Source organism: Mauremys reevesii, linkage group 3 (assembly GCF_016161935.1).
Source record: "Mauremys reevesii isolate NIE-2019 linkage group 3, ASM1616193v1, whole genome shotgun sequence".
Lineage (NCBI taxonomy): Eukaryota > Metazoa > Chordata > Testudines > Geoemydidae > Mauremys > Mauremys reevesii.
The window spans coordinates 154,879,739-154,894,796 of NC_052625.1; the positions used below are offsets into that span (position 1 = coordinate 154,879,739).

The following is a 15,058-nucleotide window of genomic DNA, read 5'->3' on the forward strand; positions in this document are numbered from 1 at the left end:
AGACCTCCTGGGTTGCTCTCCATAGAGCAGGCAAAAAACTTCCAATTTTCCTGTCAGCCACAAGGGCCTGGCCAATGGGAAACACCCAGTTTCCCAGAGGATGTTCCATCTCCCTTAAGTGTCTGTGAAACAAAGCCACTTCTTCCACCCAACCAATAACCAAGCAAACCCAAGAGGGAAAGAAGACTTCATAGGGAGAAGATTGTTTGCCAGCCTCACTCATTAGGCCTCCCTTGCCCTGTAAAACAAGGGAAAGCCAGGGTTGGAGCCACCTGGGATCTGCTCCACCCAATGAGGGATCTGCCTTGAATCTTTAACAATGAATATTTGGGATACATCACCTAGATAGATAGAAAAGGATGCCAGGGGATAAGAAAGCCCTGGTTTGTGGGTGCACAGCCAATTGAAAATGCACCTGGAATCAAAGGGGTGGGTGACACCACACTGCACATAAGCGGTGGTCAAGCCTGCATCCTCCACATGATTATTTCACTGCACAACTTACCTCTGTTCTGTCAGCCCTACAGAGCTCACACTAGCCACCTGGGACCTGCAGGCAGACTCTGGGATCACACCTATTTATTTGTATAGTCTATGTGGGATTTTGACTGTGTTGGCTAATTAGAAGAATATCTTTATTTCAGGAAGAGTCTGCTTGTGGTTGTGGGGTTTAATCTGTTAATTCATTAATCAGTTTCCTCACCTTTCCCCTTTACCTAATTCCTGTTTTCTAAATTAATCATATCCTTTCTTTTAATAATGTGTTCATTCCTTTTTAAACTTGGTTGGTCTACAGTTGCTTTTAATTTGTAATGTCCTAGAAGTCACAAGCATTGCATTTCAAGTTATTCACCAGGCCACTAGCTGGATACACTGTGTACTGAGAATGCAGTTTCGCTTCAGTGACTAGCAAGTTAAGGGCTGAGACCTGCCATCAGCCCGTGAATTCCAGAGAACCCAGTGCTCATTGGTCCTACACTGGGACACAAAGCCGGAAGGAGGAGCAAGCGAACTCTACCATGCTTGGGGGTCAGATGTTCTCAAGATGGGGCTACATAATGATTCATTATGATTATCGGTATACATAATGATTCATTAATGATCTGGAGGATGGCGTGGACTGCCCCCCCAGGGAAGTTTGCAAATGACACTAAACTGGGAGGAGTGGTAGATATGCTGGAGGATAGGGATAGGATACAGAGGGACCTAGACAAATTAGAGGATTGGGCCAAAAAAAATCTGATGAGGTTCAACAAGGACAAGTGCAGAGTCCAATGCACTGCTACAGACTAGAGACCGAATGGCTAGGCAGCAGTTCTGCAGAAAAGGACCTAGAGGTTACAGTGAACGAGAAGCTGGATATGAGTCAACAGTGTGCCCTTGTTGCCAAGAAGGGTAACGGCATTTTGAGCTGTATAAGTAGGGGCATTGCCAGAAGATTGAGGGACGTGAAAGATTGGAAAGAGTCCAGCAGAGGGTAACAAAAATGATTAGGGGGCTGGAGCACATGACTTATGAGAAGAGGTTGAGGGAACTGGGATTGCTTAGTCTGCAGAAGAGAAGAATGAGGGGGGATTTGACAGCTGCTTTCAACTACCTGAAAGGGGGCTCCAAAGGGGATGGATGTAGACTGTTCTCAGTGGTAGCAGATGACAAAACAAGGAGCAGTGGTCTCAAGCTGCAGTGGAGGAGGTCTAGGTTGGATATTAGGTAACACTATTTCACTAGGAGGGTGGTGAAGCACTGGAATGAGTTATCTAGGGAGGTGGTAGAATCTCTATCCTTAGAGCTTTTTGAGGCCCGGCTTGACAAAGCCCTGGCTGGGATGATTTAGTTGGGGATTGGTCCTGCTTTGAGCAGGGGGTTGGATTAGATGACCTCCTGAGGTCCCTTCCAACCCTGATATTCTGTGATTCTATGATACAGACTCATTATAACACAAGAAGTGCAAAACAAAAATTGTTACAATCCACATATTTAAAAATAGCAGGTCAAATCCTACAAGGCAAGAGAGTTGCCTTAGCTTCATTGGGAGCAGGACTGGGCCCACTGGATGTTTCAGGTGCTCAGCATCTCTCTGGATTTGGTCCACTTTGCTTACCTAGATTTTTAGTCTCATTTAAACTAGCCTTCTTTGTAAAAGTCATGCATGCAGTCAGTCTGAGGCTTACACTATCAGGTGGGATCTTTGCCTCAGAAATGCATTTATAATGGACAGCATAACTACATTAGATGAGGAAGATGATGTTTGGTCAAGGGGAATAAAAAACAGTGAACATATCTAGGGCCATATCAAAGGGTTCATGTCTTCTGCTAAGGAGTGCTTTGCACTTCTAATCAGCATTAATCAAGGAAGTAGCTTGTTTAGTAAAATTGAAGTGGCTGCTCTAATACTAATGGAATAGAATGAATGACTGGTAATGGATGGAAGTCTGATTACACACAACTCGTTATTCCTGAAAAAATGGAATTTTACATTGATTGAATTGTATTATTTAGACCTAGATTTAAACAGAAAATGAAAATACAGTAGGCATGCAACATTTCTACATATGCAGACTCAATCTTTCATGAAACATTCTGCTGTAGATAGACACCATCAACAAGTGAACAGCCTCTTCAATGAAGGAAACATTTCCCTGCCAATAAACACTGTAGATATACAAAAGAAGGAACAACACCAATGGAAAAGAAGAGAGGATATTTTTCTTTAATAAAGACTTACCTTTTCTCCTGGAAATCCCTCTAGTCCAGGTAGTCCCATTGGACCTGGTTCTCCCTGTTTTTTTTAAAGTGTTGCTTAGATTAATAATTCTGCATTCTGAATGACATAAAAATAGTAATATAGCAAATAAAAGCAAAGCATTCAACTCGAGATTATTTAACAATCAGCTAAATATTGTATTTACTTTAAGTGAACAGCTTTTGCTATGTGTTGTTTTTATGACCTGAGAATTAGAACTATTCCCAGAACAAGTACATGTTTATTTTCTGATTGTTTCAATTCTGATTAAAAACCTAATCAGAGAGAATCCCCTCTGGTTATCTACTTGGTCAAGGTCAGCACTAAACCACTTTCAGTCAATAAAGGGAGGGGTTTGAATATATCTTGTCAATTAGAGAAGTAACATGGGTTGCAAGGTTACTCTAGAATTCTCCTTTTGACTGTAAAAAAAAGATGCATCTAGAGGCTTCAGAGCAAAACTCTGTTTGCTAAGTAAAGCCTATTCTCCCTAGGGATGTGTAGATCAGGAGCACTCTAGCATTAAGTCTATGAGCTTTGGAAGAAAAGCCAGAAAATGAGTGAGATGATGAAGCAACTACTGAATAGTAATTCAGCTTTACAGACAAGTAATAGTGAGTGCCAAAAAAAAAAAGGACATTTACCATAACAAGCTATTTATCTAGCTATCTTGGAGTTTTATACTACTGCCCATCACCATAGTATCTGAGTGCTTTACATGTAAAATCAATAACAAAATCCCAAGGGGATTTCATGGCATCTCTGTAACTTGTCCCTTTAATGGGGTCAGAACTCTGTTTGGGATAGAGAGATTTTCTGAGGATTTAGGGGCTTGAGAGTGGTTTGGGAATAGAAAGGGTGTTCAAATTCCAAGCATTATTCATCGTGGAAAGGCTTTTTTCTAAAGTGGTGAGACTTTGGATTTGCCAAATCTCTTCTGAAAGACTGTTCCTTACCAAGAGCCCCTCAACAGAGAATGCTTTGTTCCATACTTCATCCTGCACTGTACTAGAGGATAGCAGATATTTCATATATCAATAAAAAAATTTCTTTTTTGATGGGCTTGGGCCTTCATTATTTACTTTGAAAAAAAGGAAAAAAAAAAAAACTGTCATCTGACTTGAGTCTGTCCAGTGGAAGGACTTGTGCACAGGCGTAATGTGTTCTAAGTGACCAGGGATACGGAGAAGGTAGGCAGTCGTTGCATCATCTTCACATTCAGCTTTAGATACAATGAGTTATATTAATCCAGCCTGGTGGTGACAAATGCATGGAGCACCATGGTCAGGTCCTCATATGGAAGGAAGGGACATTTTCTAGCAAGCTGGAGGTGCAAGATGGCATTTTTGGAAACTGACTATACCTCATCATCCAAGTTTAATAAGGAGTAAAAGTGGATCCCAAGGCTTCACACCACTTTGACACATGTATGGCTTAAATAGAAGGCGTAGAAAACATCTTGTCCAGCTTTTCACAGCATTTCCCTTTTTAATCAGCATCATTTTGGTCTTGCCGGGGTTCAGCTTGAGCAAGCTGCTCATCATCCAAGAGCTAATTTCATGTAGGTAATCTGAAAATTTAGGAGTGGCAGTAGGTATTTCAGCGGGCAATGAGATATGTAGGTGAGAGTTACAGCATACTGGTGGCAGCTAAGCCATGGTGTCTCACTATCTCTCCTACTGAGAGATACCAAAGAGTAGTGGAAATAGAAGGGATCCCTACTGGACCCCACAGATAAAGGTCTTTGGAGAGGAGGAGCAGTTACCCATCACCACTTTCTGAGATCTGCTGGAGAGGAACACTTGGAGCTACTGTAGTGCTGGGCCATCTACTCACGGGATGTCATGTAGGCATTTTAGTAGTACCTTGTGGCCCATTATGTCAAATGCTACAGACTGGAGATCTTACCTGTGTTAATGATCATGAGGAAGTTTGTTTTTAGTGCCACTAGATCCATCTCTGTTCTGTGCCCTCGTCTGAACTCTGGTTGTGAGGCATCCAGGATGTTGGCTGATGTCACGTTAGAGCTTTGTGGTTACTACTTTCTCAGTTGTTTTGCCCAGGAATGGGAGGTTGGAAACAGGACAATATTTAGAGAGATCTTCAGGGTCAGGTGTTGTTCTCCTTGAGAATTGGGTGAACTATTATATTTTTCAAGGCGTTTGGCAGGTGTGCTTCTTTGAAGGAAGAATACTCATTTCCATTAGTAGTGGGCATAGCTGTCCATAACTGGCTTTTACTAGCTAGGATGGCTATGGATCTATTCCACATGTTGTGGGTCTAATAAATTGCAGTGCTTCTTGATCTTCAGCATGTGTTATGGGCCCAACTCAGCCAGAGTGGTGGGCTGGATAACACAATTTTCTTTCCTGTTGGGTTCTGTACACATTCTATTGAACTTTTCAGTGAAGGATGCTGATAGCCCTTCACAGCAGTTGATGATGGGATCTTGTGTCTGGGATAGGCAGTCTGGGTTGACTAGCTGGTTCACTATGCAAAATAGCTCTGCTGGCCATGATTCTGCCATGTTGATTGTGAAAGGGTTATTTTGCCTCCTTTACTGCAATGGTGCAGTTCTGTAAATGTGGGTTTGTGCTGCTTTGTCCCCCATGACCATGGTATTTGTGACATTCCTTAGACTGTGGTAGATTTAACTGCTGTGAGTGGTAAATGTCCAGTTTTTAATGGCACCCACTGCATTATGTTAAATAAATTGGCATCCTTTCCTCTGAGAGAGATGATGGGAATTGCAGCCTACGATGTAGATGGTTTTCAATGTCTCATGTGACTGACTAGTCCAATCTGAGGGCAGGTCTACACTAGGGGGGGGATCGATCTAAGATACGCAACTTCAGCTATGTGAAGATGTACCCTGAAATTTGCACGCTCTTTGGCAGTTATTGCAGATGTATGTATCTTGGTTGGGAGCTACTTGCTTCCTACGGGCTCTTTAAAAATTTCATATTAAAACTGAAAAAATATTTCATGGTGTCAAAGTACAAACAGTATCTACCAAAACCTGGTCATTGCAAAGCTTTTCTATTTGTTCCAAAAATGTAAATATATGAAATATAAAGGTTTTGTGAAAAGGGCACACTGCAATCTTTGAGGAGAAACAGCAAAGCATTCAATGAATCGGCTTTATTACGATAGGTTTTAAATGTGAAGCTATACAATGGAGATGTACTGTGGCTCCAATTATCATCAACTTCTTGGCAGCTACAGACAGCCCAAGCATATTCTAAATACTTTTGAGCATTAATCCCTCATCACACTGTTCCTTAAGAAAACATAGTCTTCTGGTTGCTAAACGCTGGTACAATGTGATCACCCCCTATGAGCAATTTCAACTTTACGTGTTACTGCACTGGGCTCAAAATTAAAACATTTTCCATCTTTATTTCTACTGGGCCTACTTCAGGTAGTGATTTAATCTCATGAAATAATACAAATTCTTCATACTTAAATGCCTCTCTAGATTACTAAACAGAGAACAAAATCCACAGACAGTTTATATAATGTATCACTGAACATAATATTAACAGCTGTAAAAAGAAATCTATTAACCTGGAGCTGTACATTTCACTAGCCTTGGTTATAAAACAAGTTTTCTTAAATGTATTGACAGAGTAATTTCCTGCTCAACTTCCTGTATTGTCCCACTCACATGGCTAGGACCATACTTTGAGTTTTTGGGAGGGCTCTTCTAATGACCTATGAAGTCCTCAGTTCCCTAGTAGTCCTCCCACTCTTTGTCCTCATCATCCCCACATCCCAACTCATGAAGACACACTTGTCAGTATGACTGAAATGACACATTCCAATAAAATATACATACCATTGTGCCAGGATCACCTTTTGGACCCTGCAAAGAATGATTAACAAAGGTATTAGAAAATAACTGACCACAATTAGACAAGAATGTGGTGTCTTTAACACTACCATAATAAAAAAATATAACAATTATAATAGAACGGTAGAGTAGTAGTGTATTCAGAATCACTACTAGCAGCCATCTTATTTTGTTAAATTTGGGTCAAATCCTAGTGTGTGTTATTCCATAGTGCAGAGCAGGGCATATCTCTGTGCCTGGCTTGATTCTATGCCACGAAGTGCAAATGGTATCACAAAGGGGAAAGCAGTGCCTCATTAGTGGCCACAAAGGGTTTACACAGCTGCCAAAATGATTAAGCCCAGTGGTGGAGTCTGCCTATGGCTATAACATCACAAAGGCACTAACCATGTGGCTCTCTGGCTCCACAGTCCAAGTGTATGTGTAAGAGGGATGAGGCAGACAGAGTCCACCTTAGACACACAGGAGTGCAAAGGGGCAGAATAGCCCAAAGGTTACCACTGCCTGACAGATCTCTTTCAGAGCTCTCAGCCAGGAGGACAGCAGCCCCTATGGAACTCATGAAAATTGAGGGGAGGGATACATTCAGTCCATATGACTCCCACATTCTCCTCATCATTCAGAGACAGATGGGGAAACCGAGGCAGAGAAATTAAGAGACTTGTCCAAAGCTATGCAGCGAGTCAGTGACAGCACTAGACTAGAATTAATGAGTTCCTTATTTTCAGCACGAAATTTAATGCAGTACTAAACAACACTGCCTCTAAAGATAAAAAGTGCACTATATGTTTTAAGAATTATTATATTAATGCAATATATAGTCCAAGGTCAAATTATTTTTGTGCCCAGTTCTGCAACCTATATTCATATTAAACTGCACTTACTCAAAGGAGTAGTCCCATTAATTTTAATTAGGGTACTGGCATTTTGTAAAGTACTATTCAGCAAAATCTACGGTTGTAATTATCAATATTTATATTGAAATTTTAGTCATTCTCCCAGTGTCTGCTTGGCAGGGGGGCTCCAGGCACCAGCGCTCCAAGCCGGTCACTCTGCCGGTTGCCGCTAGGGCGGCAGGCAGGGTGCCTTTGGCGGCTTGCCTGCGGGAGGTCCGCCAAAGCTGCAGGACCAGCGGACCCTCTGTGCTTGGGGTGGCAAAATGTCTAGAGCCGCCCCTGCTGCTAGGCTGTTTGTTACATATACTTATGAAATGTGTGTTTTATTATTAATGTGTATCAGTCACATCCTATTTGAATTGTTTATTGTTATTTTTCAGATGTAAAGTTTTCCATTACCCAGCTAACAGACAAGCTGCATGCAAGATATGAAGCTTTCTGTAAATGTTTTAAACTAAATATTACAGATAATATCTATTAAATACTTACAGGAGGGCCCGGCGGACCGGGATAAGTAGCAACGCTTACACCTCCCTGGGGGAAAAAAAACACATTCATTTGTTTCATAAGGCAATAATCAGGAAAAAAATGTTAAATCATTTAATAAAGAAAAATACCTGTAGCTTATATAAGCTGCTCATTCCATTCCTTTCATTGTATGGCATACCCTTAAAATATGAAAATATTCAGAAAATATTTTTAAAAATATCACAACTATGAAGGTGAAATCAATGGAAAAACAGCCTTTCATCCTTTGAATTGTTAGTACACAACAAAGCCAAAGTACCATTTCTTTTAATGGGTCTTGTGATAGATATGGCAACTACCTGCAATATCTTGGACAAACCTTACTGAATTCAGTTTATTATCTTTGTAGATCAGGGACTGTGTGTAATTCCATGGAGGAGGGGGGCCTCAGCTCTCCAGGAACTAAGAGGAGTGGGAGGTGGTTAAGCAAATTCACTCAGGTTGTAACACCTCCAGAGGGCTACCACCCTGGAGAGAGGTTCTCAAATACTGGTTCAAACCGGATTCTCCAGGGGCCAACAAAGAAAAGACTTAAAAATGATTCAGTGCATTCTTTCTGATCCAGCAAATGGACAGAACCTTTTGTCCAAGGGGGCCCCCCAATCCTTGGAAGGACATGGCCCAGTCTTTGTGTTTGTTCAGAGATAACTGTTGTTATGAACTTGTGACCATAGATAAACCCTTGGTGGGATGCGAAGGATAATTCACAGGCTACAGGCCTTGTTGTAGCCCGGGGGTGATCTCTCGTATGTTTATTGGCACGTAAGTAGGTTCTTTTATTGTTAACATGTTTTCTCTGTTACGCTTTCCTTAAAATAAACGTACTTGCTTAGAAAGAGTTGTGTGGCAACTTAATTGTGGCAATTACCCTGTTTACCATCTCTGAGGAGAAAAGTAAAGCAGGCCTGTTTAGGCAGTCTGACTTTCCTGGGGAATACTATGTAGGCAGAGAGCCTGGAATTACCGTGGAGAGAAACGTGTCTATGCCCAGAGTGGTGGCAGCTGGGCTGCTGAAAGCCTATGAGTGAGTGCCCTTGTGGGACCCTAGAGAGGGAATATAGGTGCAACTGCTCCGAACTGTGACAGGTCTGTCCTGCAAAAACTCCAGTGAAGTCAGTTAAGAGTTTGGGATGTATGATGAATGGAGGATTGGGCTTTTTATCAGCTTATAAAAATGAAGGCTCATGAATCCTAAGGTAACTGTATAATTTTTATTATATAAAATTGCCAAACCATTTATGTGACTGGCCAAATGATGTGGGTAAAGGAATTCAAGGTATTGTACATTTCTTTTTTTATCACCTTAAAAAGTTACATTTTAAATGAAAACTGCAAAGCATTTGAGTCAGGCTTCAAGTACTTCAAGAATATAGAGGCTTGTACTATAGCTTTGAATTAATGCTCAAATTTGACAGATGAGACATTAATAAATTCAGAAGAAAAATTATGAATTCAATAAAATTCAATAGCTGAACTACCAGTTTATGCTAAATGTTTACAGCCTGTTGACTGCTAAAGCACAAAAAGCACAAGTTAACTCAAGTGTATTCAAGATACAAATGGATGAAACTTTTGCTTCTGAAAAGAGATTTATATTTTTTCAAATTCTATTCACAGGATGTTTAAGGTGAAGGAAGGAAATATGGATGTAATCTTTTTTCATATATGGAGATTTATAAAATGTATGCATAAGAAAAGGGAGAATGACAAAGTGAAGACCAAAGATGATACATACCTTTTCCATCCCCAAATCAATTTGCACTTGAACTACAATGTGTTTTCAGTACGAAAGAGAAATTTATTGAGTTCAGAAGACTTTAAAATGTGAAGTTTTATCTTGCAAAACAAATGAATGTAAATAAATATGGCTGGTTTTATTTTATTTTAATTTTCATATACTTTATTGGTGAAAACAGTGGGCTGCAGCAGAACAGTCACAGTTGTGGATGTGAGGAACGAAAAAGGGGCAGACTAGGGGAATGGTCATGCAGTCAGATACTACTACAACCCACTGGCTGTACAAGATGCCATGTACAACATGAACAGGTGGCCTACACCCTGACTCTAGGTTTATAAAGGAAGAATCTGTCCCCTCAAAGCTCATATTGTTTTAATATATTTTCTCCATGCCTGCCTGTTATATTCTTAAAGCATTTTGTATTTTACTGTATTTTGTATTTTTAAAAATAAATATTTTATGAAGAGCGCTTTACAGAAAAAAGTACTCATATTATTTTCAGAGATTCATAAGGCGAAATCTTGGCTACTGATGTCAATAGGAGTTTGGGCCCAAAGAGACCATTATGATCATGTAATCTTGCATTCTGCGCAACACTGCCCAAAGATCTCCTGGATCAAGTCCATACACTTCGGCTTGAGCTATAGCATATCTTTTAGATTTAGATAGACATCCAATATTGATTCAAGGACTTGGAGAATCCACGACATCCTTAGGTAAATTATCAAAATATATTCTTCAAAATATGAAACAAATGACTTACTGGAGGTCCAGGTGATCCAGGCTTTCCAGGAGAACCCTCATTACCCTATGACAGTACAAGATTCATACATTTCATTTACTGAAACTGATGTAATACCTAGCTCAATGATAATAAACAAGAAATAAAATCTATATGACCCTCCTCCTTCTCTTTTTTGGATAAGTACAGCTATATAAGAGGTTAATTTGGCCTCCCCTCTCTCTAGTTTCATCTTAATCCCCTAAGTAAAATAACATAAATAAACAAACAAACAAGCGAGCAAGCTGATATGGGGATAACACCTTTATATTAGATCTAGAGTCTTAGCCCTATGACATTGATTATTTGCAATAGGTTTCCTTATGGAAATTTTAACATAGTAGTTTTACTCGTTTTACTTTGAGTAACTGAATACAACATATTCTTCATATTATTGGGAGAAAAGGCAGCGAGAAAGATGTTCAACTTCATAGCAATAAACAAAATTTAGAAAATAAAAGTTCAGAATAATTTTCATAAATCATAAACCACGTTGTTGAACATAATCTTCAGTTTATGGATTAAGTTATAAAGAAACAACCATTACTTAAACAAAAACAAAACAAGAACAAACCTATCATTGAAATATGACAGAAAGAATGAATTCATCACTTTTTGTAGTGAATTGTGATGATGGTCTAACTGTGGGTAGGTTGTATCTGTTGCCTGTTGGGCTGACATGGACTGAAATGGAATACATGTGAGCAGGCTCCCCAAACAGTTTACATACTAGTGGGCACTCTTAACAAGCATGGGCTGTTACGTTTTTATGTTATGACATGAAGCACTGTCCCATGGAAGTGAGTTCTTCTGGTAATGTCACTATTACGAGTCAATAAAAACACAGAATCATGGAAACGCAGGGCTGGAAGTGACCGTGAGAAGTTATCTAGACCATCTATCCCACGCTGAGATCTATACCATGCTGAGACAGGACCCAGTACACCTACATGATCTGTGACCCATAAATCTTCAGTACCAACTGGCAAGTGTGTTACAAGAATATCCTGATTCTGGTATGTACATTCTGGTTCACCAAATACAGTTGTGTGAGGCCTTAAATGAAAGCCAGTGTCATACTGTTTGGTAATATAGTTGTGAACGTATAACTCCTCCTATTAGGTGAGGAGTTATATATGTAAATTGAAAATATGTTCTTGGATTCTGTATCACAGGAGAGGTGGAGGAAAAAAAGTGTTCCTGACAGACAAAAGATGTTTATTCTCCTGTCTCCTTGTTGGCCAGTAAATTAAGCATTGTAAGCAGACACTATGGTGGAACATTACATACAAAGTCAACAGAGAGATACAAAGACAACACAGAAGAGCACACAACAGGGGAAAATCTTGAGATATACTTCAAAGGTCTGCTGGACTATATTATGGGAAAAGAGAAGACAGCCTGTCATCTTGCACTTAGGAAGTAAATGGGCAGTAAATTTACATTCATGAAAATGGTATCTCAACCAGCCCTGGTTGAAACGCTTCAGAAGACATTTGAGGGGAAATAAACTTATTCAGACAGAAGATTAGCCTACTAAGGCAAGTTTAGTCTCTAGAAAGTGTGTTATGATTTTGGTTTTTATGTAACCTTTTGCTTCCATTATCCTTACTCACTATCTCTTGAATCTTTGATAATAAACATATTGTTTTCCCTATAAATATACCTCAGTGCTGTAGTATTAAGCAAGTTGAGACTCCTGAGTTGAATTATACAAGTTGGTATTCCTGCAAGTGTTCCATGAATAAAGGGCTGGACACTATAGGGGAATGCATCAAAGGCGCTTGGGGACTGAGACACACCTATTGTTAATTTGCCAGACAAAGTAAGGGTTGGCATTGTCCAGAGGAGATTGGATGATGAAAATGACACCCAGTTAAGCACAAGCACGTCTTTCTCTTGCTGGAGGTGAGGGGGTAACAAGGTGACTCACAGTCCTAGATACCCTAGATACCTAGAACTATCACACCATCCCTGACAGGTGTTTGTCTAACTTCTTCCTCTTCTCCTTCCCCTAATTCCATCATCTGGCACCAGGATGTCATGCAAATAGGATGTTCATTTGTCTCAGGCTGCACTAAGGTCCTGCTTACCATTTTCTTTGATGCAATCCACCCTCCACTTCCTCGGCTTTCCTTGGGGTCTCTTTCCTACCATCTTCTTGTGCCATACTATCTTCACCAGGTCCTCTTCATTCATCCTCTATATGTGTCCAAACAGTGAAGTCATGCTTCCTGGATTTTGTCTGTGACATCATAGACCTGACTTCCATTCTAATGCTTTCATTTTGAAATCTGTCTTTTCAAACTCTATATACATCTCTACCCCAATATAACGTGGTCATGGTGAGCCAAAAATCCCTACCGCATTATATGTGAAATGCCATTATATCGGGGTAGCGGTGGCAGGGCTGCAGTGGTGGTTTAAAGAGCCCAGGGTTCTTTGCAGCAGCCGGAGCCCCGGACCCTTTAAATTGCCGGCCGAGCCCTGCTGCTGCAGCTCCGGGGTAGCAGCAGCAGGGCTCCAGTGGTGATTTAAAGAGCCCTGGGCTCCCCACAGCAGCCAGAGACCTGGACCCTTTAAAGTGCCGCCTGAGCCCCGCTGCTACCGCGCTATATGTGAACCTGTGTTATATCAGGTTGCATTATAGCGGGGTAAAGGTGTACCTTGAAGGCATCTCATCTCAAAAACCTGTAGGAATTGAAGCTACCATTTCTTTAGTGACCATGCTTCTGTGCCATACAACATTGCTGGATGCACCCGGGTTCTGTAAATGGCATATACTTGTCATACAAAACCTGCTATGTTATTCCTCACTCTTCCAGCATTCTCTAGTTTGAACTGTATCTGATATACTACCTCACTGTCTTCTGTAACCCAGCCACTAACTCATGCTAAAATAAATTTGTTAGTCTTTAAGGTGCCACAAGTACTCCTGTTCTTTTTCCAGCCACTAAGGTTCTTAAACTGATCAGTTTGGTGTAGCGGTATTCCATTAATCTCTATATCCAGTTTCCCGGGGCACCTCTACTGACCTACATGACCTCAGTCTTAGTCATGTTAATTTTCATCCCAGGCCTGCTTAGCTGGTCAAATCACTGATTTATTATTTCCCCAAGGTCTTCTTTTGAGAACATCCATATTGCTATTTTGTCTGCATACAGGAACTTGTGACCTTTTTCCCATTAAGATCTTTCTGCTGATGTAGTCCATCAATATGATACACAGCAGCAGACTGAGGGTCAACCCTGATGCAGTCTGATTATTACTTCAAAGGGGCTTCAAAGGGTTTTGTTGCTCAAACATGCTTGAATCACTGTTTTGGATGATCTATACAGTGCATTTACCATAGTTATTAAATCTTTGGAAACTCAGGTGTCTGTCTAACCTGTTCTGAAAACCTGCAATGACGTGGATACCAAAACCTTCCTTGGCAACCTATTCTACTGTTTAATTATCCTTATAGTTAGAAACTTTTTCCTAATATATAATCTAAATCTCCCTTGCTACAAACCAAGCCAATTAACTGTTCTACCCTCTGTGGACACGGTAGATTACTGTCCTCTTTATACCAACCTTTCACATATTTGAAGACTTATTTCCCCCCCCCCCCCCATCAGACTTCTCTTCTGTAGACTAAACATGCCCAATTCTTTTAACCTTTCCTCATGGTCAGGTTTTCTTATCATCTTAACCTATCATCATTTTTTGTTGCTCTCTTCTGGACTCTCTCCAATTTATCCACGTCTTTCTTAGATTATGTGCTCCAAACGGGACACTACTTCAGCTGAGCTCTAACCAGTTCCAAGTAGAGTGAAATAATTACCTCCCATGTCTTAGGTATGACACTGCTGTGAATACATCCCAGAATGACATTTGCCTTTTTTACAACACTATGACATTGTTGGTTCATATTCAATTTGTGATCTTGTATAACCCCCAGATTCTGTCCTGTATTAGCCAGTTATTTTGTATTTGTGCATTTGATATTTCTTTCCCAAGTGCAGAAGTTTGCACTTGTTTTTTACTGAATTTTGTCTTATTGATTTCAGACTCTTTCTCTAATTTATCAAGATCATTTTGAATTATGATCCTGACCTCCAAAGAGCTTGGAACCCCACCAGCTAGCCTCAACCAGAAATCCAAGAACAGAAAATGTGTGTCCTGCATCTGAGTTAGTTATTATTGGAACTTAGCTTTACCAGACTTTTTATGAGTAGACCTGTGTACTGAGTTAACAAGGACGTTTCTTCTATTTAATTTTGTTTTAAGTGACTTGGAGGAGGAAGGTGAGTTCCTATCTTTGCTGCTGCTATTGTTTTGTTAGAGGAAATTTTCAAATCCATCATTCAGAATAAATATAAACATTGAGCTCTGAAACAATATGGACCTCCACTTAAATAAAAGCCACATGCCAGGCTCGGGTAGGAGTTAGACATGTGGCTCAAGAAGGGTTCCATTGTGCTCTTATCAGGGGTGGAAGACTGATTGGACTGGAGCAGTGTGTGCATGTGTAACA

General features: G+C 40.3%; 1 protein-coding gene across 1 annotated transcript in view; it reads right to left on the minus strand.

The window, feature by feature from the left end:
• Window positions 1-15,058, minus strand: part of COL19A1 (collagen type XIX alpha 1 chain) — a 332,172-nt gene that overhangs the window by 44,657 nt on the left and 272,457 nt on the right. Inside the window, exons 37-41 of the mRNA XM_039532738.1 lie at window positions 10,522-10,566; window positions 8,110-8,160; window positions 7,982-8,026; window positions 6,582-6,608; window positions 2,726-2,779 (exon numbers count right to left, since the gene is read on the minus strand). Coding sequence (XP_039388672.1) covers window positions 2,726-2,779; window positions 6,582-6,608; window positions 7,982-8,026; window positions 8,110-8,160; window positions 10,522-10,566 — 222 coding nt within the window. The remainder of the gene's footprint in view (window positions 1-2,725; window positions 2,780-6,581; window positions 6,609-7,981; window positions 8,027-8,109; window positions 8,161-10,521; window positions 10,567-15,058) is intronic.